The sequence below is a fragment of the Macaca mulatta genome, chromosome 11 (assembly GCF_049350105.2).
Source record: "Macaca mulatta isolate MMU2019108-1 chromosome 11, T2T-MMU8v2.0, whole genome shotgun sequence".
Lineage (NCBI taxonomy): Eukaryota > Metazoa > Chordata > Mammalia > Primates > Cercopithecidae > Macaca > Macaca mulatta.
In genome coordinates, this window is record NC_133416.1 from 34,777,501 (window position 1) to 34,802,210 (window position 24,710).

The window sequence follows — 24,710 nt, forward strand, 5'->3', positions numbered from 1 at the left end:
CTGTGACTCCCAGGCCAGTGTTGTGTCCCTGAAGCAACACATCACAAACTTAAATGGCTAAATGCAAGAAATGTCACTAAATGAGTAATAAGCTGGGTAATAAGCTGGTGGGATTATTGAGAACTGGACATTTCTGTCGTTTCTAAAGAAGGAAGTGATTTGATGAACTGCCTGGATGGGGTTTCTGCCCATATGCACAATGTCAGCTAAGAAAATGCTGATTTGCTGGTGAAATATATACTGACTCTGAAGCAGAGAAAGTTTAAAGGAGGAAGTGGGTGGGAGAAAGTGAGTCATACTCAGTAACATCTGAAACAGTAAAGAAACAGGACATTGCAAAGTGAATCCGTGTACCTCAATACAATGATAGATTTTAGTGTATTTGTTCATAAACCATGATGGAAGGAAGAGAAGGTTAGAACCCAGAAAATCTTTTACTACTGTTGGGATGATGCCACCAGCAAGTATATATAAAATAGTAAGAGCTGTTCTTACAAAGAAAAATATTTTAAACGGTGATGACGCCTATGGTTGTTGGATGGTACTTTTCCTTCCCTTCACATATTATTATGGATGCATTTTCATAGATGAACCTTACACTTCTTTGGGAGAGATTTTATAGAATTTTCCTACTGAACTAGTGAAACATAGAATAGTACTACTGGCCTTTCTCCTGAATGGGCCTTTACACAGTGGATGGCACATGCTGTATGTGGGAAGAAAAAGCAAAATTTCTCTGGCAAATACCACATCTCTCCTGTTAAAATGGAATGTTAGGATTTCGTATCTGTGCTGCAGCAGTGTGTTCACCTTTGCTGCGCTGATGTTTGTTATGTTGCCTTTCCTTGTTCCTAAATACAAACTTAAATCTTAGTATTGTTAAGATGGTAAATTTTATTAGGTGGGTTTTACCACAATTAAGAAAAAAATCTTAATAAAAATATCAGTAGTAATATAGTAGATCAAACGATTAGAACAAAGAAATCTCAATTCTACTTCTGGTTTGTCCATTAACTTGCAGTATGAGCTTGAACAAGTCAACAATTCTTTGTGTGTTTAGTGAAAGAATCTAACCGTATATAATCTTAAGGCCCTATCTTCATGTTGTAAAAGCCAACCCCCCCCCCCACTAAAAAAAAAAAGAAAAATCTTAAGGCCCATTTCAGTGACTGTGTACTAATTCTATGCTGTGATATGTAGGTATATTCCCTTGCTAGCATAGCACACCAGATTATCAGCTGCTGCTTAAGCTATCTAATGTGTTGAACTTCTAAGATACAATGGAATATTTTTAGTTTCAATATGCAGACAACTGAAAAACTTTAATCTTCCTGGAAGTGGATATAGATACTGACTTCAGAATAGTCTTAAATATGTTTTGTTTAAGCTAGTGTTAGATTTGATGGCATTTCCCAAATGCCCACAGGAGTGGGAAAATGAAGGGATAGGGAATGAAAGAAAGGAGAGCAGCCAGGTACGGTGGCTCACACCTGTGTAATCCCAGCACTTTGGAAGGCCGAGGTGGGTGGATTGCTTGAGTCCAGGAGTTGAAGACCAACCTGAGCAACGTGGCAAAACCCCATCTCTACTAAAAATACAGAAAATTAGCTGGTGTGGTGTCATGCACCACCAGCTACTCGGGAGGCTGAGGTGGGAGGATCGCTTGAGCCTGGGAGGCAGCACCACAGCACTCCAGGCTAGGTGACAGAGTGAGATCCTGTCTCAAAAATTATATATATGTGTGTGTGTGTGTGTGTGTGTGTGTGTGTGTGTGTGTGTGTGTATATATGTGTGTATATGTGTGTGTATGTATGTATATATACATATATCTTAAAGGCAGCTTTTCTTTATTCACTTAGAACTGAATGGTGAACTCAGAAAATTCTTTTTTGTGGCTACTCAGTTTACTATGTTCATAATATAAGAAAGAAAAATGTGAAAAAATTGAACTGTTCAATTAAAAAATTCAGTGTGCCAGGCTCACTCTCCTCGGCACCAGAAACATAGAAATGGACTAAACAAATCCTATCAACAAAGCCTCAGTCCGCTGAGGGGTGAGAGACATACATAAATGGACATAATGTGGTACAGTAAGTGCTTTGGAAATACAGATGACTGGGCCAGGTGCAGTGGTTCACACTTGCTATCCCAGCACTTTGGGAGGCAGAGGATCTCTAGAGCCCAGGAGTTCGAGACCAACCTGGGCAACGGGCAAAACCCCATCTCTACAAAAAATGTAAAAGTTTGCTGGGTGTGGTGGCACTTGCTTGTGGTCCCCGCTACTCAGGAGGCTAAGGTGGGAGGATTGTTTGAACCCAGAAGGTCGAGGCAGCAGTGAGCTATGATCCTGCTACTTCACTCTCACCTGGGCCACAGAGCTGAGACCTTGTCTCAAAAAAAAAAAAAGAAAGGAAGAAAGAAAAAAAAGAAGGAAATGCAGATGAAGAAGCAGTTGTGCCCCAGGAGTGATAGTTGAGGGCCAGGCTGCTGAGAAGCAGTTGAAGTATCCTTGAAGCAAGGATGGGAGATTGCTGGGTGAGATCAAAGATGTGGTGGGATGGGGATGAGTGAAAGTGTGAGCAATGAGTAGAGGCAAGATTGTAGATGCTGCATTTGGGGGAATATTTCTGACTGCATAATCAGAGGTCAGAATGGCTAGAGAAATTAATGTAGAGGTACAAGGCTAGATTTAAAAGAGTAAGCTAAGAACAGACTGCGATGGCCTTTTGAATGCCTGTTAAGAATGTACATATTTTTTTCCTGAAAACATTAGAGACTTTTTTTAAACGTTTGAAAGTTTAAAAAGTTTAAAAATCTTAAATGGTTTTTAAAACCTTTTAAGTTGCCAGAAGTTTACAATTTTCATTGAAAAAGAGGAAAATTGGCAAAGCACAGAAAATACACACAAAAACCACACCCGTAATTCTACCAGTGAGAATTGCCTAGATATTTGATATTCTAGCTTGTTTTTCTGAGCTGTTTGAAAAAACATACTTGATCGCATAATGTATGGTCACTCTATATCCTGTTTTGTTGGGTTATACATAGGTATTTCCCTCATATTAATTCAGACTTTCCATAAGCCTAATATTATCTGGCCTCAGAAACAATTGAAGCATGGAAGTGACATGATGACACATGTGTGGGTTTTTGAAAAATGAGTCAGATGAAAGGGAAAACAGATGGAGCAGGACACGTGGTTAGGAAGCAACTGCACTAGTCCAGGTGTGAGATGAAGGGGTCCTGGATGAGGCAGAGGGTGAGAGACAAGGAAGATTCTGAGGACCTTGTGGGTAGATGTGGGGGTTAAGTCAGGTTTAACTCCTAGGCTGGATGAATTGGCAGATGGTGTGCCATTGAATGAGCTATAAGAGAATGGAAGGCAGAACCTATTTTATGGGCAAAAAAGAAAATTACATTTTAACATACTGAATTGAGGGGCTTCTTGGAAGTCCGGGTGTAGATGTCTCACAGAAATGGAATATTCTGGGCCTGGTGCAGTGGCTCACGCCTGTAATCCCAGCACTTTAGGAGGCCAAGGTGGTGGGATCACCTGAGGTCAGGAGTTCAAGATCAGCCTGGCCAATGTGGTGAAACCCCATCTCTACTAAAAATACAAAAATTAGCTGGGTGTGGTGGCACGCACGTGTAGTCCCAGCTACTTAGGAGGCTGAGGCAGACGAATTGCTTAAATTCTGGAGGTGGAGGTTGCAGTGAGCCTAGGTCGCGCCATTACACTCCAGCCTGGATGACAGAGTGAGACTGTTTCAAAAAAAAAAAAAAAAAAAAAAAAAAAAAAGGAATATTCTGGAAACATTACAATTTACAGGTTAAGCATGAAGGCTTTGGAATAAAAAGACCTGAGTTCGAATCCCAGCCCCATCACTTACTAGCTAGGTGACCACTGACACATCACATTTTTTATAATTAAAAATTTTTAATGGCTATTTTATTTTATTTTATTTATTTATTTTGAGACAGGGTCTCAGTCTGTTGCCCGGGCTGCCAGGCTGGAGTGCAGTGGCGCTATCTCGGCTCACTGCAACCTCCACCTCCTAGGTTCAAGCAATTCTCCTGCCTCAGCCTCCCGAGTACCTGGGGCTACAGGCATGCGCCACCACGCCTGGCTAATTTTTGTATTTTTTGTAGAGACGGGTTTTCACCATGTTGCCCAGGCTGGTCTTGAATTCCTGAGCTCAAGTGATCCACCCGCCTTAGCCTCCCAAAGTGCTGACAGGTGTGAGCCACCGTGTCTGGCCAGACATATCACTTTAACAAACTCACCAGGCCATGGCTTCCTGACATGTTGAAATCATCGAGATGACAGGAAGGAAAGTAATGGTGTGGGTTTGAGAAAAGGAAGTAGAGTTGCTAATTAGGTGAGTTTTGTACTCTTACACTAAGTTTATGGTTCCTGCAAAACATCCATTTGGAGATATTAATTAAGCAAGTGGAACTATGGATCCAGAGCCCAGGAAAGGGTAAGAATGTAAGAGGATGTGCATGAGGGTGTGATTAACGTTGGCAAAGCAGAATGTGTAGGAACAGGAAATGGGCCAGGAGTTGAGCCGTGAAGCACAAACAATAGAAAAGGATGTTTAATAAATTGTCTAAGAGGAAAAAGAAGAGAGAACAGTGTTTTGGAACCACAGGGATGGAGGGGAATGGGGTGGGGGTGCAGGCATATTGGTAAGCTTTAAGGAAAAAAGTATGGTCAGCGTTTAGAATATGGAACTAGGATTTAACTTGGAGACCTAGGCCTTTAGTAGGACTTGATAGCTAACTAGCTGTATACCAGTATATAACTTGGTGAACTTGGGTAATTGAACAAAGTTGAGCAAATGTATATTGCACATAGGCTATGGGCAAGGCACTGCAGTAAATCCAAAGAAGAAACTTATAGTTGAGATGGAGAGTTAAGACAACAAATGACCATTACTCAAGATATCCTGAGATAAAGCGAAAAGGCCTCACTCATAAAGCTAAGTTTACATCATGGCTATTAGTGTGAATTCGCTGTTGTTAGCAGAAACAGAGAAGTCATGGAGAATCTAGGATGGACTGAGGGACCACAGCACCAAGGTAGCTGGCAGGCTTTGTGATTGAAGTGTCTATTTGGGCAGTGCCCTGTCAAGACCAGTAGGAAATCCTCCGGGTGCAAGACTTGGAGCTTGGAAAAGGTGGCTATTGTGGCGACTGTGACCATGATTCTGAGAGCCTCGGGCAAAGACTGTAGGGCCAGTCAGAAGTCTTCCCAGCATTGCTGAGTGGCCTGGAATTCAAGAAAGAGAAAAAGCAGACTTGGAGCGGGAATTAGCCAGGATCAGCAAGTCAGCAGTGCCAAGAGAACAAAGGATGGGGTTTAACAGAATGTTGAGTTGAACCAGGAGAATTGGGAAAGATCAGGTGCTTGGAGGTCACAGCGTGTAGAAAGACCCAGTTTAGTGTGAGTGTGAGAGAAATGGAAAGCTAAAATCTTGCTTTATATGGGTTTAAAAACAAATTAAAAAGCCAGATACCGTAACCTAGTGGTCAGGAGCACAGGCTCAAGAGCCAGGTCCTCTAGATTTGAATCCCACTCAACCAGTTACTAGCTCTGTGACCTTGAGCAGATTACTTCAACCTCCCTGTGCCTCAGTTTCCTCATCTGTAAAATGGAGATAGCATATCTACCTTGTAATATTATGAGGTATAGATCATGTACTAGTTGTAAAATGCTTTAGAACAGTGCCTTGGCACATAAAAGCTATGTGTTTATTAATTAAACATCCTGTTTCCTCACTTGTGAATCAAGATCAATAGACTGAAGACCTGAGATGTCATTTAATAGATCCAAATTTCAACACATTCTGCCAGGTTAATATGAGCCCTCTCTTTCAGTTCTCCCACTGTGGGATACACAGAGATCAATTTGCATACCACCTCTTTTTTAACCTAGGGTTCCTGTATTTTGTTTCTCCTGCTTGAGGACCGTTGGTTGTTACCACATGATGTACTCTCATTAGTGTGTACAAAGTTCTGACTTAAGGGAATTAACGTAAAGCATTTATAAGTGACTGAGATACTTTGATGACTGAGTCTTTAGATAGGTTAATTCATTTATTTAATGTGTATACATAAACTCAGTTTTTTTTTTTGGTGCCTGTTCTTTAATTTCTATAAAACTCAAAGGACTCTTTAGTGTAACTTATATTACGTGGATTATAAGAAGACCAAAGTTGTTCTCTCTTCACCACCACTTACTTCCTGTCTGATCTTGTGCAAGTAACCAAACTTTTCTTCTTTGTGCAACCTCTATTTCCCCCTCCTCCCCGACATGTCACAAAAGAATGTAATTGAAACCTTCAGATTAAAAGCTCTCACTTTTTTTTTTTTTTTTTTTTTTTTTGACATGGAGTCTCGCTCTGTCACCCAGGCTGGAGTGCAGTGGTGCGATCTTAGCTCACTGCAAGTTCCGACTCCTGGGTTCACGCCATTCTCCTGCCTCAGCCTCCTGAGTAGCTGGGACTACAGGCGCCCGCCACCATGCCCTGCTAATTTTTTGTATTTTTAGTAGAGATGGGGTTTCACCGTGTTAGCCAAGATGGTCTCGATCTCCTGACCTCGTAATCCGCCCATCTCAGCCTCCCAAAGTCCTGGGATTACAGACCTGAGCCACCGCGCCCGGCCTAAAAGCTCTCACTTTTAACTCCTTGAACCCAGGAGGCAGAGGTTGCAGTGAGCTGAGATCGTGCCATTAACTCTCACTCATCTGTTCGCCCGTCTGGTTTCAAGTTTTGAATTGGATAGTGTGGAAGACCTAAGTTTGGGAACATATTGGTGGTGGGTCACAAGGAGGCCTGGACTTACCTCCCAAAGCTTCTTACAGGATCATGCTGAGCTGACAGCCTGTTGATGCTTATGACACTATATTATAAAGCAAAGAATGCCGGGCACGGTGGCTCATGCCTGAAATCCCAGCACTTTGGGAGGCCGAGGCAGGTGGATCACCTGAGGTCAGGAGTTCTAGACCAGCCTGGCCAACATGGTGAAACCCCGTCTCTACTAAAAATAACAAAAGTTAGCCGGGCATGGTGGCAGGCACCTATAATCCCAGCTACTTGCGAGGGCCGAGGCAGGAGAATCACTTGAACCCGAGAGGCCGAGGTTGCAGTGAGCCGAGATCGTGCCTTCGCACTCCAGCCTAAGGGACAAGAGCGAGACTTCGTCTAAAAAAAAAAAAAAAGCAAGGAATAACATATGCATATCATAAGTGAGTGTTCTCTCTCTCTCTCTCTCTTTTTAATAATGTGAGTCTGGTGATAAATTCCTTACTGTTAACAAATCTTTCTTGAGACCTCATGACCCTTTTGATGGCATTTATGACATGATCTTATTTGAACATGAAACCTGTGTTTTATTCCTCTACCTTCTGGTTTTCTTGTTCCCTAAATCCAGAGGGATTTCTCCTCGTGCAAAAGGCTGTAGCAGAGCAAGAACTTGGTTTTCACAGACCTGGGTTTGAATCCTGGCTCAGTCACTTACTAGCTGTGTGACTTTGGGCAAGTTACTTAACCTCGTGATGACACAGCTTCCTCATCTATAAAATGAGAGTGATAATACTCCTGCTTCACAGGTGGATTGAGATTATATGAGATAATTCATGTGCAGCACATAGAATAGTGCTTGTAGTAAGTACTCATTAAATGGTGGTGTCAGCATCTCTCATTTGTAATAGCTTCCTTGATTTCCCAGCTCTTTACTTTCATGATAAAGAATCTGCAGAATTTTGGAATATCACAGAATAAAGATGTCTAATACAAGTAATAGGTTAGACCAATTATGTGACATTCAAATGTCCTTGTGACCTAATTTTAATTTAACAGCCTGCAGCCCCATTGAAGACTTCAGTATGTGGCAAGACATATAAAATGACATATCAAAGTGTTGATGCATCTGATAAATTGTGGTACAAAATCAAATATTCATTCCCTAAGTTGACTCAACTTCTTTACCAGAGAATGGGTTTTAGGGACCACAGAGACATATGTACCTATACAAAGGGTACACCCTCTTTTTCCATAGAAGAATATAATTAACTGACAGCAGATTTGAGTAGAGACTTGCCATGATTAATCATTGTTCATTCATGTCCTGTAAAAACCTGATAATTTACTTGTTTTGACTATAACCTCTAATAAATAGATAGGAAAAGCTGCAAAGCCTTTTAGTAGCTTTTAGTATATGTTTTTAGGGAACTTCTTCCTACCTAAAATGAAATCACATATGAGAACATGTGCTGAAGAGTCATAAAAAATAATATTGTCTGATTCATTTTAAAATAATTGAAGATTTTGCCTTTGAAGCATTTCTCCGGAAACTATAATTGTTTTTAGCATTTACAACATTCTTCCCAGAAGATCTGCTCCCCGACTTGGTAGTTTCGAGGCATGTAGCAGGGTGGATGGCACCAAGATTTTGAAGAATGGATCACTGGTGCCACCCAAGTGTTTCTGCCTATACGGTTAATGAACTCTGTGAGCTGCAGTGCGGGCCCTTTGTTCTGCCTCCAGCCGTATGGGAGAGTCATGCCAAAAGGTCTGAAAAGAGCTGCAGGATCTGGTAACATCTGCAAATGAGGAGGCAGGACTGACACTGCAGTACATTTATGAAGTAGTGGGCTACAGTGACTAACAACCAGGCTGAACCTAAGCCCAGAGAGAAAGGAGCAGATCTCTCCTAAAGGGTACTGGAGGTGTGAAGGCAGACAGTAACAGCCTAGGAAGTGCGTTACACAGAAAGAGGAAAGTTAATTGCATACTCTATTATTGTTAAGAGGAGTGTGACTTTTGGTGCTGATAGCTTAGATATCCTCTTGTGTATTTTTATTTTGAGGCAATACTCTGGGAATCACCTTTCAATTTATGAGTATAGTATTGTGTGTATATTTGTAAGTTAAAAATTAATCTATTTATTTATTTATTTATTTTTCATTTTTTGAGACAGAGTCTCGCTCTGTCGCCCAGGCTGGGGTGCAATGGCGTGATCTCGGCTCACTGCAGCCTCCGCTTCCTGGGTTCAAGCGATTCTCCTGCCTGAGCCTCCTGAGTTGCTGGGACTACAGGTGTGCACCACCATTCCCAGCTAATTTTTGTATTTTATATCCCTTTATTTTAAATAGGGATATCAAAAGTAAGATGCTTTTAAAATCCCATTTTTGAAAAACTATAAATTATACTTTAATTATAAATTGTTGAAAAGTCAAGCTTTTTTTCTTAGACTTCAGTAGAAGAAAATGGGATTATATATTAAATTAATAGTGCATGACTATTACTGTTTCCCAAAGGATTGCAAGAATAAATGGCTTCATGGTAAAGTGCTAAGCACAAGTAGTGGTTATATAACTTTGAGGTGCCCGATGTTGAGAAACAGTGTGTACCTATTTAGCTTTCCTAGTTAACAAAAATCTGGCTACAGCCCCAATGTACCAGCAATTTTAAAACTACTTTATTATTTATATGTAATTCTAATATAGTAATAAAGCCCCATGCATGCAAATAAATCATCTATTTCTCCTTAAATGTACTTATAGATGAGTTTCCTTAAATAAGTTTTTCAAGTTGGAGGCCACCATATTATTACTTCAAAATGACTGTATTTTGTATACCTAACAATTACTAAAATGCTGAAAAGTCTCTTTTTAATAGAATTTACATTGGAAAAAAAGAATGTATAAATTAAAGTATATAGTAGTACCACTTTTCATTTTCAGGTGGATTTTATAAGCAGATAGTTGGTGATTTGTCAGTCTGCCTGTTTACAGGCACATATCACAGTCTTGGGTTTTGTTGAAAGAAAGATGATAGTGAGAACCAAGGTATATCATGAATAGTAACTTAAAATCGTGTACTTGCCTATATGATACACTTACTTTCTAACTCTGACCTTGGGTAAGTAACCTGGCCTCTTTGAGCCTCTGGATTTTGTTTGTTGTATGTGTGCTATCTGTAAAATAGAAATAATAATGGTATTTATTGTTGTAAGGATTAATCAGTTTATATAAAATAATTATAACGGAGTCTGGCATACAGTAATCAGTGAATAAGTGTTAGCTTTTATTATTATGGCGATATTATTGCTGTTTTGGTTGACCTAAAGCAAGGCACAATTAGTCCGTGATTTACTCATCTCCATCTCGAAATCCCTAGTAACTTTTCTGCAAACCTATATGTAAGTGAGTGATTAAACCGTATGTTGTCAGCAAACTTGCTTTTTGCTTATCTTTGTGTTGGCTTTGTCAGGGTTAAGGACCTAACATGTAGAAGACCATCTGTGTGGAGAGAGCACAGCTTTTGCTAATAACTGCTGGCATCCCCCTTGGATTTTGCAAAATCTGACCAGGATATCCACAATTGCCAAGTTCAGCTAAAGCATGCTTTGCAGTCAGCAGATTGTTCTGATAAGCTTCCTATTTAAGATCCTGTAGGATTGTGGAAGACCTCAGGGGTGACTTCATTGCATAGCAGTAATGCATAGTAAGATCTGTTAGTTAACATATTCCCTGATTCATGAAAGATGTATTATTTTATCATGGCACAAGTTCTGCCAGGTTGCTGTCTTTAAAGATATTGTCATAATTAGAATCAGAACATAGGGTATGAGTGAGTCAAAACGATACATCACCACTATCAGAATAAAACCAGGGGCTTGAAAAGAATAAACTACTGCTACTAATAACAACATGCATGTATTTCAAATGAATTTTGCTGAATGACAGAAGCAAGACTAAGAAGGCACATGCATTTACATGACATAGAAAAGGAAAGATCAGTAGGTACCAGGATCTGGTGATAGGAGGATAGAGGGGGTTGATTGCAAAGGGGCACAAGAATAGTTGAGGCATGATGGAAATATTCCATATCTTGGTTATGGTAGCGGTTGTATCAGAGGTTCTCAGCCTGTGGGTCACAGACTGGTACTGGCTGGTCTGTGGCATATTAGGGATGGGGCCGCACAGCGGGAGGTGAGTAGTGGGACAGGCAAGCAAGCAAGTGAAGCTTCATCTGTATTTCCAGACTTGCTCCCCATCACTCACATTACCATCTGAGCTCCACCTCCTGTCAGATCAGCAGCAGCATTAGATTCTCATAGGAATTTGAACCCTATTGTGAACTGCGCATGTGAGGGATCTAGGTTACCCACTCCTTATGAGAATCTAACGACTGACGATCTGTCACTGTCTCCCATCACTCCCAGATGGGACTGCCTAGTTGCAGGAAAACAAGCTCAGGTCTCCCACTGATTCAACATTATGATGAGTTGTATAATTACTTCCTTATATATTACAATGTAATAATAATAGAAATAAAGTGTGCAATAAATGTAATGTGCTTGAATCATCGTGAAACCTCTCCCCACCCCAACCCAGTCAATGGAAAAATTGTCTTCCCCAAAACCGGTCCCTGATGCCAAAAAGGTTGGGGAAGTCTGGGTTACATTATCACATGCATTCGTCAAAACTCCTGGAACTATGCACCAAAAAGGGCGAATTTTACTGTTTATAAATTATGCCTCAACCGTTCTTGCTTAGAAAAGCAAAACAGGCCGGGCACAGTGGCTCATGCCTGTAATCCCAGCACTTTGGGAGGCCAAAGCAGGCAGAACACGAGGTCAGGAGTTCGAGACCAGCCTGGCCAGCATGATGAAACCCCGTCTCTACTAAAAATACAAAAAATTAGCTGGGCATGGTGGCATGCACCTGTAGTTTCAGCTACTTGGGAGGCTGAGGCAGGAGAATTACTTAAACCCAGCAGGTGGAGGTTGCAGTGAACCGAGATCACACCACTGCACGCCAGCCTGGGTGACAGAGTGAGACTCCGTCTCAAAAAAAAAAAAAAAAAAACACAGCAAAATAAAACAAAGGGCTTACAACATTGATACAGGGGAGTATTTCCTGTGAATATGAAGGACAGCATATTCCTGTATCTTCCTCTGAAATGTTGATAGGTATCTTACGTATTTACTATGCATTTATGTTTACTTATTACAGTTTGGAAAGTCACATTTTTATCCCACAATGTATTTAAGTTTTATCTCTTTCTCCTTATAAGTAGTAATTGCTTAAAAATTACTTAGGTTTTTAAATTTCATGGAGTATCCTGCATATGTTTCATATATCAATCAGGATACTTCTGGCCACAAGTAACACTTAGCCTGGCCTAAACAATAATGAAGTGTGTTGGTTTCATTCCTGTGGTTATGGGCTGGTTGCTCATAGCACTTAAGCCTCCATATACTCTCATTTTCTGGGAACCCCAAAAGGAGACGTCTTCCCATTGGCTCTGCCTTAAGAATAGGAAGCTACCTATTGCCAAAGCCTTCAGTGTATATTTCCTCATATCTCATCTCCGGAACCAATCACTATGTACTTGGATTCTTACGCTATTCAGGGCTCCATCTTTTGATCTGGAAATAAGGTCTGTTTCCCTAGAGGAACTGACTGTATAGTAGTAATATATACACTAACCCAACCTGGATACTATTAAGAAATGAGGTGTGGGAAATATGCCAAACTGGCAACCAACAGTGCCAATACTTTATCCCGAATTGTATTAAGTTAAACCAAAACTTTGACTAATTGTGCAACTAGATGACTACATAGTTCTTATATCTGTGTTTCTGAGACCACAGATTATTTAAACAGTATTATATTGCTTTACCTGAGGACTTCACCTAAAAATACTTCATTTCAATGCCACTGTAAGAAGCAACACATTAACTTTATATATTAGAATGGATCTTGTATGTAAAGTGTAAAGCATGAAGTAGATCTCATGAGGTGAACACAGTGAAGTATTCATAGAACTTAGTAGCATTTATACACAGTTTAAAATGTAGTATTTATACATAAGTTAGACACTGGCTTAAAATATACTTTGGTCTACTTTGCTTCTAGAGTTTTACCTATACTTTATAATCTCCTACAGAGAAAGGGAGGGTATTTCAGCAAAGTAGTAGATAGAAAGTTTTCAATACAAAGATTTGCATATGAAACACAAAATGCCTTCTAATAGGACCAAGCCCAAGGGCTTTGAATAGTTGAAGAAGGCTCCATGGACAAGAATTCGAAATGCAACCATCAAAAGAAAAGTGTCTTAGACGCCTAGAGAGCTACAATAGCAAGAGCATATGCCAGGCAGAGGATGGAAAGCAGAAAGGTTTCGAGATGGTCAGGGACACATTTGGATGGTAATCAAACATGCATTTGAGTGATGTGTTTGGAGGCAATGGTGCCTGTGATGATAGAATGAGAAGGAAGTTTGAGGAAGTGAGTGGAGATCTGAATTACCCTGAATGTACACGGTATGGATTTTATCCTGTCAGTGAGGAGAAGACGAACGAAGGCTTTTCTTTCTGTGAAAGTAGAATTATGTGTGCAATGCAAAGTGTTTTGTTTTGTTTTTTAAGTTTAGAATTTTCTTTTCACTTTAAGATAAATAACCCTAGAAAGTACTTGGAAGGAGCCAGGCGCGGTGGCTCATGCCTGTAATCCCAGCACTTTGGGAGGCTGAGGGGGGCAGATCACCTGAGGTCAGGAGTTCGAGACCAGGCTGACCAACATGGAGAAACCCTGTCTCTACTTAAAATACAAAATTAGCTGGGCGTAGTGGCCCATGCATGTAATCCCAGCTACTTAGGAGGCTGAGGCAGGAGAATCACTTGAACCCAGGAGACGGGGGTTGCAGTGAGCCAAGATCACGCCATTGTGCTCTAGCTTGGGCAACAAGAAGAAAATTCTGTCTCAAAAAAAAAGAGAGAAGTACATGGAAGGATATAACTTTGTTATATATTTTTCTCAGAGCAGAAATCTTAGCATATACATTAGAAAGATTTCCACAAAACAATTGATAAAATACAAAAATAATAACATTCAGAGACAATGGCTTAATTATTTGGAAATACTGTTTCTTTTTAGTATTTATAAGGATTAATTCATTCTTGGCAATGCTTTATAAATGTGGAACAAAGAAAAGTTTTAGAAAGATTTCTCATACAGCAATATACAAGGTAAGAACCACAAAATATTGGAATCAGACCATTTGATAGCTATTGATTGGGCTGGGCTTGAGAAGAGGTGAGCAAAACAGGGTGGCAGTGTTGACAGCTTAAAGGATGAATGCTAAATTTAGACATAGTATCATAAGTAGGACTTGGTAGCAGTTAGGATGCCATAGTAGAGAACAAAGTTTAATTCAAGATTCCAAAGCCAGGTAACTGTACCATTACCAGGAGGAGAAAATTAGGAGTTAGTAGTAGGGTAGAGGTTTCTCAGAAAAGATGAATTTGGGCTTGTGTTGTCAGCATGTCAAAGTAGTAATAAATGTCCAGCGATAGTTAGGTATGTGATTGCTACTCATTCATTCATTTGTTCAGCAATATTGTATTGAATACCAATGTTTTTATTGAAGCATTGTAGTAGGCACAGGGGATACAGCAGCTAGCAAGAAAAAAATGTTTCTGTCATCATGAAACTGGCAGGGTTATATAAATATATTTAAGGGTTAAATAAACACATACTGAAGAAATAAAGTGGGATTTAATGGAAAATAATATGGGCAGACAGAGGTGAGGGGGAGCGTAAATGAAACAAGATTAACAATGAGTTGATACTTGTTGAATCTTGATGGGCATGTGGGAGTTCACTTTACTATTTTCTGTATTATTTGACTGAAGTTTTTCTTTCTATTTTTTTTTGAGATAGGGTCTTGCTCTGTCGCCCAGGCTAGAGTGCAGTGGCACAGTCATGGCTTACGTGGCCTCAACCTCCTCCCATCTCCACCTCCCAAGTAGCTGGGACTATAGACATGCGCTACCACGCCTGTGCTCAAGTGATCCTCCCTCCTCTACCTCCCAGTGTGTTGGAATTATAGGCATGCGCCACTGCGGCTGGCCTAATAAAATATTTTTTTTTTAATAAAAACTTAATGAATGTATAGAGCTGATAATCAGACAAGATGTCTGAGTGATAACATTTCCAAAGAGTAGCCTGAGAAAGATGGAAAAATGAAGAAAGAGTAATGCTAGAAACTGAAAAATATAAAAGATTTCCAGGAAAAAGGTAGATACGATAGTGGTAACTGCTGCAGAGGTCAAAGGAGAAACTATAGTTTAAATCCAACTGCTTACTAATTTCTAGTTTTGTTCGTTTCTGATTTGACATCTCTTGATGGCTGAAAGAACTGAGTAACTGAAAAGCTTGAGAAAACTGTTTCGATCAAATCATTTGAAGAGGTGTTTTTTACTTTAGAAATATTGTCCAAGGTATCTTTCCTAATGTGTGAATATCTGTTCAATTTTTAGGAGACTAATGAGCAAAAACTTCACAAAATAGCCAATGAACTTTTGCTTACCGAAAGAGCTTATGTCAACCGACTTGACCTCTTAGATCAGGTAAGATTTTCTTTCGCAGAATTATTTGATATTTTGGCATTGTACATCATTTTAACCTAGTAATGAAAGTATTTTAGAAACTGCATGAAGGAAGGGCCTGTTTTTGACTAGTGAAAAGTACTTGCTCAAGGAAATCTCCAGCACTTTCAGCTTGGTCAAGTATGGGCATTTTCTAATTTGTAAACAGTAGAGGTTTCTCTCTGTGTGAATCACAAAACGTGTTTATCAAGTGTCCTGTAAACTTATACACTAGTCTGTTTCTTGACCTTTCATTGTCATCCTAAGAACCATGTTACCATTATAATCTAAGTAAGATATTGATGATTCTAATGCTAAAAATCATTGATTCTGTTTGCCTCATTTGCTATCTAGCATTATGCGAGTGATCTGAGCTGGTGTAGTCATAGGGCCAGAAGGGATTTTGAAAGTTCACTTGTTCAACCTTGTATGAAACATTTAATATAGTAGCTGGCATAAAGTTGCCCAGCTGATATTGGTTTAATGTGTGAATCTACTTTATCGTGTTTTGTACTTTCATCATGGAACCTTGAGTATCATTTCAAATATACACTTGGAAAGTCTAAGAACATATTATAAGAATAACTTTTGAAAACTAAGGCATCTTTTTTTGTGTTTTGGTTTTTTTGAGACGGAGTCTGGCCCTGTCGCCCAGGCTGTAGCGCAATGGCACGATCTTGGCTCACTGCAACCTCCGCCTCCCGGATTCAAGCGATTCCCCTGCCTCAGCCCCCCAAGTAGCTGGAATTACAGGCATGCACCACCAGGCCCGGCTAATTTTTTATATCTTTAGTAGAGATGGGGTTTCACCATTTTGGCCAGGCTGGTCTTAAACTCCTGACCTTGTGATCCTCCCACCTCGGCCTCTCAAAGTGCTGGGATTACAGGCGTGAGCCACCACCCCCGGCCACTGAGGCATCTTAATCCTGTATCAGCAATAAATAGGACAAATGGTTGATTGCCCGTACAGACTCCTTGTTAGAAGGGAAAGCTGCCATGTTAGAGTATTACTTGTAAGAATTGTCCCACTTCTGCTGCTGGAAACTGGAATTTCATGGAAACAGGCAATCCTGTGCGTACCTCCTTATCATTAGTTTCAGAAGTGAACTGCTTGCCTGCTAGGGTGAGCCGTGGGAAGCCATTTTAAGGCTTATGCTCTTTGAAAGAATGAGTTTATGGGTCACATATTCATTTTTAAAGGAATTTCGTCATAAGCCAAAATCAAATAATGTGAAGTTTGTACTTTTGAAACAACTCTCTTCCTTATGGGAATTACAGACTTGAAATTTTAGATATTCCCATAGTGGACGTATTTCTCTTCTCTTATCAAGTTATGTGGTTTTTTTTTTTTTTTTTTTGAGACGGAGTCTCGCTCTGTCACCCAGGCTGGAGTGCAGTGGCCGGATCTCGGCTCACTGCAAGCTCCGCCTCCTGGGTTCACGCCATTCTCCTGCCTCAGCCTCCCGAGTAGCTGGGACCACAGGCGCCCGCCACCTCGCCCGGCTAATTTTTTGTATTTTTTAGTAGAGACGGGGTTTCACCATGTTAGCCAGCATGGTCTCGATCTCCTGACCTCGTGATCCGCCCATCTCGGCCTCCCAAAGTGCTGGGATTACAGGCTTGAGCCACCGCGCCCGGCCGTTATGTGGTTTTTTAAAGCCAAATAACTCATTAGCCACTGTTGCTGACCTTTTAGAATTCTAGAGTCCTAATTACTACAGTAACCTAACTATTGGAGCCTCTAAGGACATAATTTTTTGTTCTTTTTGCCTCTCAAGAAAATACAGTGGAGGTGAATTTAGAAAATTAACAACCATCTGGATATTATGAAGGAATAGACCTCCTTCTGCCTACATGTAACAGAATGGCAATTAAGAGGTATAGTAACCTTAGTGAAGCATAGCTAAGACTGAAGGTTTGGGGTTTTTTTGTTGTTTTTTTTGTCTTCAACGTACGTGTTACTATGTGTAGGAAGAGACTTTTCCCCCTGCGTATCAGTGTTTTATGTTACTGTGCATTATTATTTACTAAAAAGCAAGTAAATATCTGAGAATTGAAATATTCCTTTGTCCATTCATTGGCCAGATATTATGCACTTGTTCTGTTGTGGGAACTAAATCATGATGTTCCCCTTTCCCAAGGAGCATACAGTTTTAACAGGAAAAATGAGACTTACATCAGCAAACTACAATAAAGGGAAATATGTTATAAGTGAATAAGTCTTTCAAAACATAAAGAGAAGTGAAAAATACCACAATTATTGTGTGTACATAAAGTGTTTTCACATTTCTTAACTCTGGCTTATGGATAGGAAGGGTAAATTCTATTAACCTCAATTGGAAATTTTCTGGCACAGAAAGGGTGAATTATTCACCATAATATTCCTATGGATAGGAGCATAGCCTAGATTAGAATCAAAACTTTCTGATTCTTATTCCTGATTCTTCTAAATCAAAGCATATACTCCTAAATTTCAAAGGATTTTCTTGAACCGTAAACTTTTCCAATTGCTCAATAAAAAGTTACTAAGAGCCCACTATGTGCCTAGCACAGTGCTAGGTGGTTAACCAGTAAATGTGAAGTAATGCTTACATTATTCTTTTATTCAGGTATTTTATTGCAAACTGTTGGAAGAAGCAAACCGAGGCTCGTTTCCAGCAGAGATGGTGAATAAAATCTTTTCTAATATTTCATCAATAAATGCCTTCCATAGTAAATTCCTCTTGCCAGAGCTGGAGAAACGAATGCAAGAATGGTAAGAGGAGTAGATAGAAAATGATATGTTTAAGGCAGTCATATAAGATGCTGTATTTTTCAGCTTTTAAATTGAAATAGAAATGCCACACACAACTGTAACTAGACATTTATGCTAAATTTTTACATTGAAGACTACTGATAGAAGTTGTGGTACAAAGGACTTCATGTCTGCTCTCCAAACTATCATTTGGCTAGTGAAGACAAGATATCGGGTCATGTGGAGCTTCAAGAATTCCAGAACATCTCTCTTTGCTATGACATTCCTATAGTCCCTTTAAAAAGGTGCTGCATTGTTCTCTACCAGCCTCATAGTACGGTGAATGAGATAAAGCACAGAGCGTATGTAGAATGTGATGACTTCCTCTCTAGTCCTGTCAGTTCACTCATTCTATAAAAAATCTTAATGTGCCGGGCGTGGTAGCTCATGCCTGTAATCCCAGCACTTTAGGAGGCCAAGGCAGGCGAATCACATAAGCCCAGGAGTTCAAGACCAGCCTGGGCAACATGGTGAAACTCTGTCTCTACAAAAAATACAAAAAACTAGCCAGGCGTGGTGGCGCGTGCCTGTAGTCCCAGCTACTGAGGGGGCTGAAGCTGGAGGATTGATTGAACCTGGGAGGTCGAGGTCGCACTGAGCTGTGATCATGCCACTGCACTACATGACAGAAAGAGACCCTGTTTCAAAAAAAAAAATTTTTTTTTAATGACTTGTTTTTCTATATTTGATACAGGGAAACTACTCCTAGAATTGGAGACATCCTTCAGAAATTGGCACCATTCCTTAAGATGTATGGAGAATATGTGAAAGGATTTGATAACGCAATGGAATTGGTTAAAAACATGACAGAACGTATTCCCCAATTCAAATCAGTGGTTGAAGAAATTCAGGTAATAGGACTGTTTCATTCAAAGCTATAAATTACTATTGCCGTACAAATTATACAGTCTTCTAGATCTAAAACTGAGATCTAGAGATCTGGGACACCTAGCCAAAATTCATACTACGCCGAATTATGCAAGATCATCTCTGCAAAGCTGAAATAGACATCAATCACATGCTGCGTACTAAGCAATAACTTCTCCATTTGCTTTTGAGACCAGCAGAGGATGATTTTTATTAGGGTCTACATAAATTTACAAAATGAGTTCACATTCAGGTCTGTGCCTCTCTTGCATTATTTCAGAGGTTGAGTTGTTGGAAGGAATATAAAGAATGATTGCTGTAAACCTTGAGATTTGGGAAACTAATCATTCTTTTTTTGTCACTTGATATCTGTATCCTCATTTTCTTCTGTGTCACCAAACCTGAATAACACACTTTAATAATACCGTAATAATTTCCACTTGATTCTCTAGCCGAAATTGTTAATATCATATTCTTTGATACAGTTGATATTGAAGAGGCATATTTTAGATCATCTAAGATTCTTGGCGTGGGACTTCTTTTGCTCCTTGACTGTCTTATTTTGTGTCATAGGAATTTTTTTAATTGTACCATTTTAATTCCTCTGTCAACGATTTTTTGAGTTATTTTCCAGTGGTTGCTTTTAGGATTATAGTATGCATCTTAATTTTTCACAGTGTACTTCAGATTATACTCACCTTAATTCTTGTAAAATGTAGACACTTAGTTCCAATATAGCTCTGTTCCCTCCTCTGTGCTCTGTACTGTTAGTGTCCTGTATATTACGTTTTTTGTATGTTGTGAGTCTATAATACAGTGCTACAATTGTTATGGAAGGATATGAGAAAAAATGTATCTATAAGTCTATTTTATACTAACTTTTATATTTGCCCTTTCTAGAGTAACTTTCTTTCAGCATACATGATTGTTGTTTCTTATAAAGTAGGCCAGCTAGCAATGAATTCTGTCAGTCTTTTTGTCTGGGACTACACTTATTTTTTCTTGACTATTGAATGAATGAAGAATGAAGTGCTAGATTCAGAATTCCTAGTATATGGGTTTTTCCTTTTTTATTTTCTATTTTGCTTCTATAATGTGTGTGTGTGTGTTTGTTTTGAGACGGAGTCTCGCTGCTCAGTTGCCCAGGCGTGAGTGCAGTGGCGCGATCTAGGCTCACTGCAAGCTCCGCCTCCCGGGTTTACTTACGCCATTCTCCTGCCTCAGCCTGTAGCTGCGGCTACAGGCGCCTGCCACAACACCCAGCTAATTTTTTGTATTTTTAGTAGAGACGGGGTTTCACCGTGTTAGCCAGGATGATCTCGATCTCCTGACCTTGTGATTCGCCCACCTCAGCCTCCCAAAGTGCTAGGATTACAGGGGTGAGCCACCACGCCCAGTCTTTGTTTCTATAACTATTATTATTATTATTATTATTATTATTATTATTATTATTATTTTACAGATAAGGTATTGCTCTTGTCACCCAGGCTAGAGTGCAGTGGCCCAATCACAGCTCACTGCAGGCTTCAACACCTGGGCCCAAGCAATCTTTCCACCTCAGCCTCTCAGGTAGCTGGGACTACAGGCATGCACCACCACGCTGGCTAAATTTTAGATTTTTTTGTAGAGACAAGGTCTGGTTCTCTTGCCCAGCCTGGTCTTAAACACCTAGACTCAGCCTCCCAGAGTGCTGGGATTACAAGCATGAGCCACTACACTCAACCAGTATATGGGGTCCCTGCCAGCACTTTGAATATGTCCTTCTCCTGCTTTCCATCCTCTGTGGTTTGAGATGAGAAGCCAGCCATTGATTGTATTGATATTCCCATGTATGTGATGAGTCACTTTTCTCTTGCTGCTTTCAAGATTTTCTCTGTGTTTTGGCTTTCAACAGTTTAAATATGATGTGTCTGGGTGTGGACCTTTTTGTATTTGTCCTAGTTAGGGTTGGTTGAACTTTTTGCATTTGTGGATTGATTTTTTTTTAAATCATTTTCAGAAGTTTTCAGCCATTATTTCTTCAAATATTTTCTGTCCTTTTCATGTTCTCTTTTTTTTTAATCTTTTTACTCCCATTACACAAATTTTATGGGTTCCTTTTGTTTGTTTTGGATATGGTGTCTTGCTATGTTGCCTAGGCTGGCTTCAAACTCCTGGGTTCAAGTGATCCTCCCAATCTCTCTTCTGTTATTCAGATTGTATAATTTCTACTAGTTTTTCTTCAAGTTCCCTGATTCTTCTGTCATCTCAAATCTGCTGTTGAACCTATGGTGAATTTTTCTTTTCAATTATTATATTTTTTCACATCCACAACCACAACTTCTGGCTAGGAGAGTTATTGGCTGTCACCCCTCGCTCACCTCAGGGATCTTCACTTCTACTGATGTTGTTGGGTGTGTGTGTTCCCCACCATTCCAAATTGAATGAGCCCTTTTCAGCCTCAGCAGAGGAGCCGCCAGTCCTCACAGCCCATGCCACCCTGATGCCCCCTTCCTAGTGACTGAGCTGGGAGAGGGACAGGAGCAGCTGCAGGCTAGCATGCCACAGATTCTCACCGTTCTTACCCAAAGTTCAACAATTTTTAAAGCATAAACAGATTTCAGATTGTTGTATGCCTTTTAATCAATTTCTAAAATGCAGATATTGTTTTGTCAATTTTATCTAGCTTTATAGCTGCTTTAATTTTTTTTTTAATTTTTGGAGATAGAATCTCGCTCTGTCGCCCCAGGCTGGAGTGCAGTGGTATGATCTCGGCTCACTGCAACCTCTGCCTCCTGGGTTCAAGCGATTCTTGTGCCTCAGCTTCCTGAGTAGCTGGGATTACAGGTGTGTGCCACTACACCTGGCTAATTTTTGTACTTTTAGTAGAGATGGGGTTTCGCCATGTTGGCCAGGCTGGTCTCAAACTCCTGGCCTTAAATGATCCCCCAACCTCGGCTTTCCAAAGTGCTGAGATTACAGGCATGAGCCACTGCACCTGGCCTATAAGCTGCTTTTAACAGGGAGGATTTGCCAGTCTCTTCATTCAGCTGTAGCCAAAAAGCCTGCCTCATCCTCTTCACTCCTTTTTTTTTTTTTTTTTTTTAACCTTCTTTTCTTTTGTAATTAAACACTCACCTACCTTACTGGGCTCCTTTGATTTTTACTAGCTTCTTTTGCTAATTCTGAAACGTGGGCAGAGCATAAAGTTTGCCTTCTACAATCTTTCTTTTCATGCTTTTCAGTGATATCTTATTCCCGCATGCCTTTAACTATCTTGCCAGACAGGTTCCTCTAGGATTGCTGTTTCTAGTCTAGTTCTCTACTCCCAAACTCCAGGTACAAATAGCTGAGCATGTGAACATCTTGTCATCCAAACAAAGTCAACATTTTTTCCTATTTTTAGCTCCCAAGCATTTTTCTATCTGACTTTTTAGGCCTTGTGTAGAGTAGATAATTATTCTGATATGTATTGGATTTATTAGGTGACACCATTATCCTGTCATTTACCAGAGCTTGACAACTTAGCTTTATCTTTGATTTGTTACATGTCTTCATTCTCTGTATGTGTTCATTTGCCTGTGAAATAATGTATTCCAATTGCTTAGCATAGTGCTTGTTGCATGGTAAGTGCTCACTAAATGATAGTGGTGATGGTAGTGATAGTGGTAGTTATTGTCTTATCATCCTCTGAATTCTGTCTCTACAATGTCTGTCTTCTCCATATTATGACCAAACGACATGGCTTATGAAAAGAGTGGTAGATTGGGAATCAACTAACCTAGTTTAGAATTCTAAGTCTGCCACTTACTTGACCTTAGAAAGCCACAGTTTCTTCATATAAAATATTTAGGATCAGTAATACTTTCCTTGATGTACATAATAGATTTTGGGAAAATCAAATGACATATTTAAATTTATATAATTAATATCTTAAACTTTATTAAAGAAAGCTATTATTCTCTCAACTTCTATGCCAATTTCAGGCCCTTATTATTTTCTTCCTGGTCTGTCGTAACAACTTCCAAACTAGTTTCCCCCGTCCCCCTAAAGCTACGCTATAGTAGATTAATCTAATAGAGCTCAGATCTAATGATACAACTGTCATGCACAAAAATCTACATTAGATGAAACAAATCTAAACTCACCTTGACATCATTACCTCATATTACCTTTACTTTACATCTTCTATTTCCCTCCACTTATCTTTTTTGCCAAGAAAACCTGTCTGTCCCTTTCACTGAACATACTTCATGCTTCATTACCGTGGGCCTGTTCTCCCCTGGACTTGCTCCCTAGTCTGTCTTTTTCTCCAAAACCTGCACTCATCAGAGGTTGCATTAAATGTTCCCTTCTCTGTGAAGCCTTTAGTTACTTGTTTGCTTCAAATGCAAACACTATGTCTTAAGATAGCTTTGATGCCTTGCAGTGTCCTGATCGTGGTGTGAGTTCAGTATATATTTTAATGGGATTTCTGCTTTGTTTAACAGGAACAAGAACATTTCTTATTTTTTCCTCTCTTTTGTTAACAGCTTCTTGGAAGCAAGTGATACAGACTTAATTTTGCCCTAAGAAATGGAGTTCTATTTACAGAAATTGGTTTCTAATGAAAAAGAATGCTTTGAACTGATGAAAAATTAAAATTTTCTGACAGATAAGATGCCCAGATCTTGTTATTCTTCTTTGTGGAGTCTTTTTTAAGTTCAAAGGCAATGACATTTATCATAGCCTTATTATGAAATAGTTTCTGCTGAGTCCAAAGTCATTTAATACAGTTGTTCTTAGCAAACCTCATTAAACAGGCACATCTTTTGAAACATCTCTATAGAATGATTTAATGATGTGACTTCACAAACCCTTGTAGTGACTAATTGAAGTGGTTGTCAGCAATCTGGAATTTTCTTGCTTAAAATTCTGCTTGATTTTTTTCCCCCTTTCTGTTCTTACACCAGATTGGTAGTTCTCAACTTCAGTGTTATAGAAATATCAGGTGTTTTTAAATGCATATTCTGTAGCTGGGAATGATGGCACATGCCTATAGCTACTTGGAAGGCTGAGGTGGGAGGACCACTTGGGCCCAGGAGGCAGAGGTTGCAGTGAGATCACACCACTGTGTGCCTGGGCAACAGAGTGAGACTCCATCTCAAGAAAAGAAGAAAAAAATGTGTATTCTCCATCTCCTTCCCCAAAGATTGTGATGTTATAGATTGAAGTGGGGTTCAGAAGTCTGCTTTTTTTTTTTAATTTTTTTAATTTTTTTTATTTTTTATTTATTTATTTATTTTTTGAGACAGAGTCTTGCTCTGTTGCCCAGGCTGGAGTGCAGTGGCCAGATCTCAGCTCACTGCAAGCTCCACCTCCTGGGTTTACGCCATTCTCCTGCCTCAGCCTCCCGAGTAACTGGGACTACAGGCACCCGCCACCTCGCCTGGCTAGTTTTTTGTATTTTTTTAGTAGAGACAGGGTTTCACCGTGTTAGCCAGGATGGTCTCGATCTCCTGACCTTGTGATCCGCCCATTACGGCCTCCCAAAATGCTGGGATTACAGGCTTGAGCCACCACGCCCGGCCATTTTTTTTTATTTTTTTGAGATGGAGTCTCACTCTTCACCCAGGCTAAGTGA

At 39.8% G+C, this 24,710-nt stretch overlaps 1 protein-coding gene across 5 annotated transcripts in view; it reads left to right on the top strand.

The window, feature by feature from the left end:
• FGD4 (FYVE, RhoGEF and PH domain containing 4) overlaps positions 1-24,710 on the top strand; it is a 266,934-nt gene that overhangs the window by 200,977 nt on the left and 41,247 nt on the right. For all 5 annotated transcript variants that reach the window (XM_001084734.4, XM_015151412.3, XM_077953841.1 and 2 more), the window contains exons 5-7: positions 15,340-15,429; positions 18,057-18,202; positions 18,936-19,092. In XM_001084734.4, the coding sequence (XP_001084734.3) occupies positions 15,340-15,429; positions 18,057-18,202; positions 18,936-19,092 (393 nt within the window). The remainder of the gene's footprint in view (positions 1-15,339; positions 15,430-18,056; positions 18,203-18,935; positions 19,093-24,710) is intronic.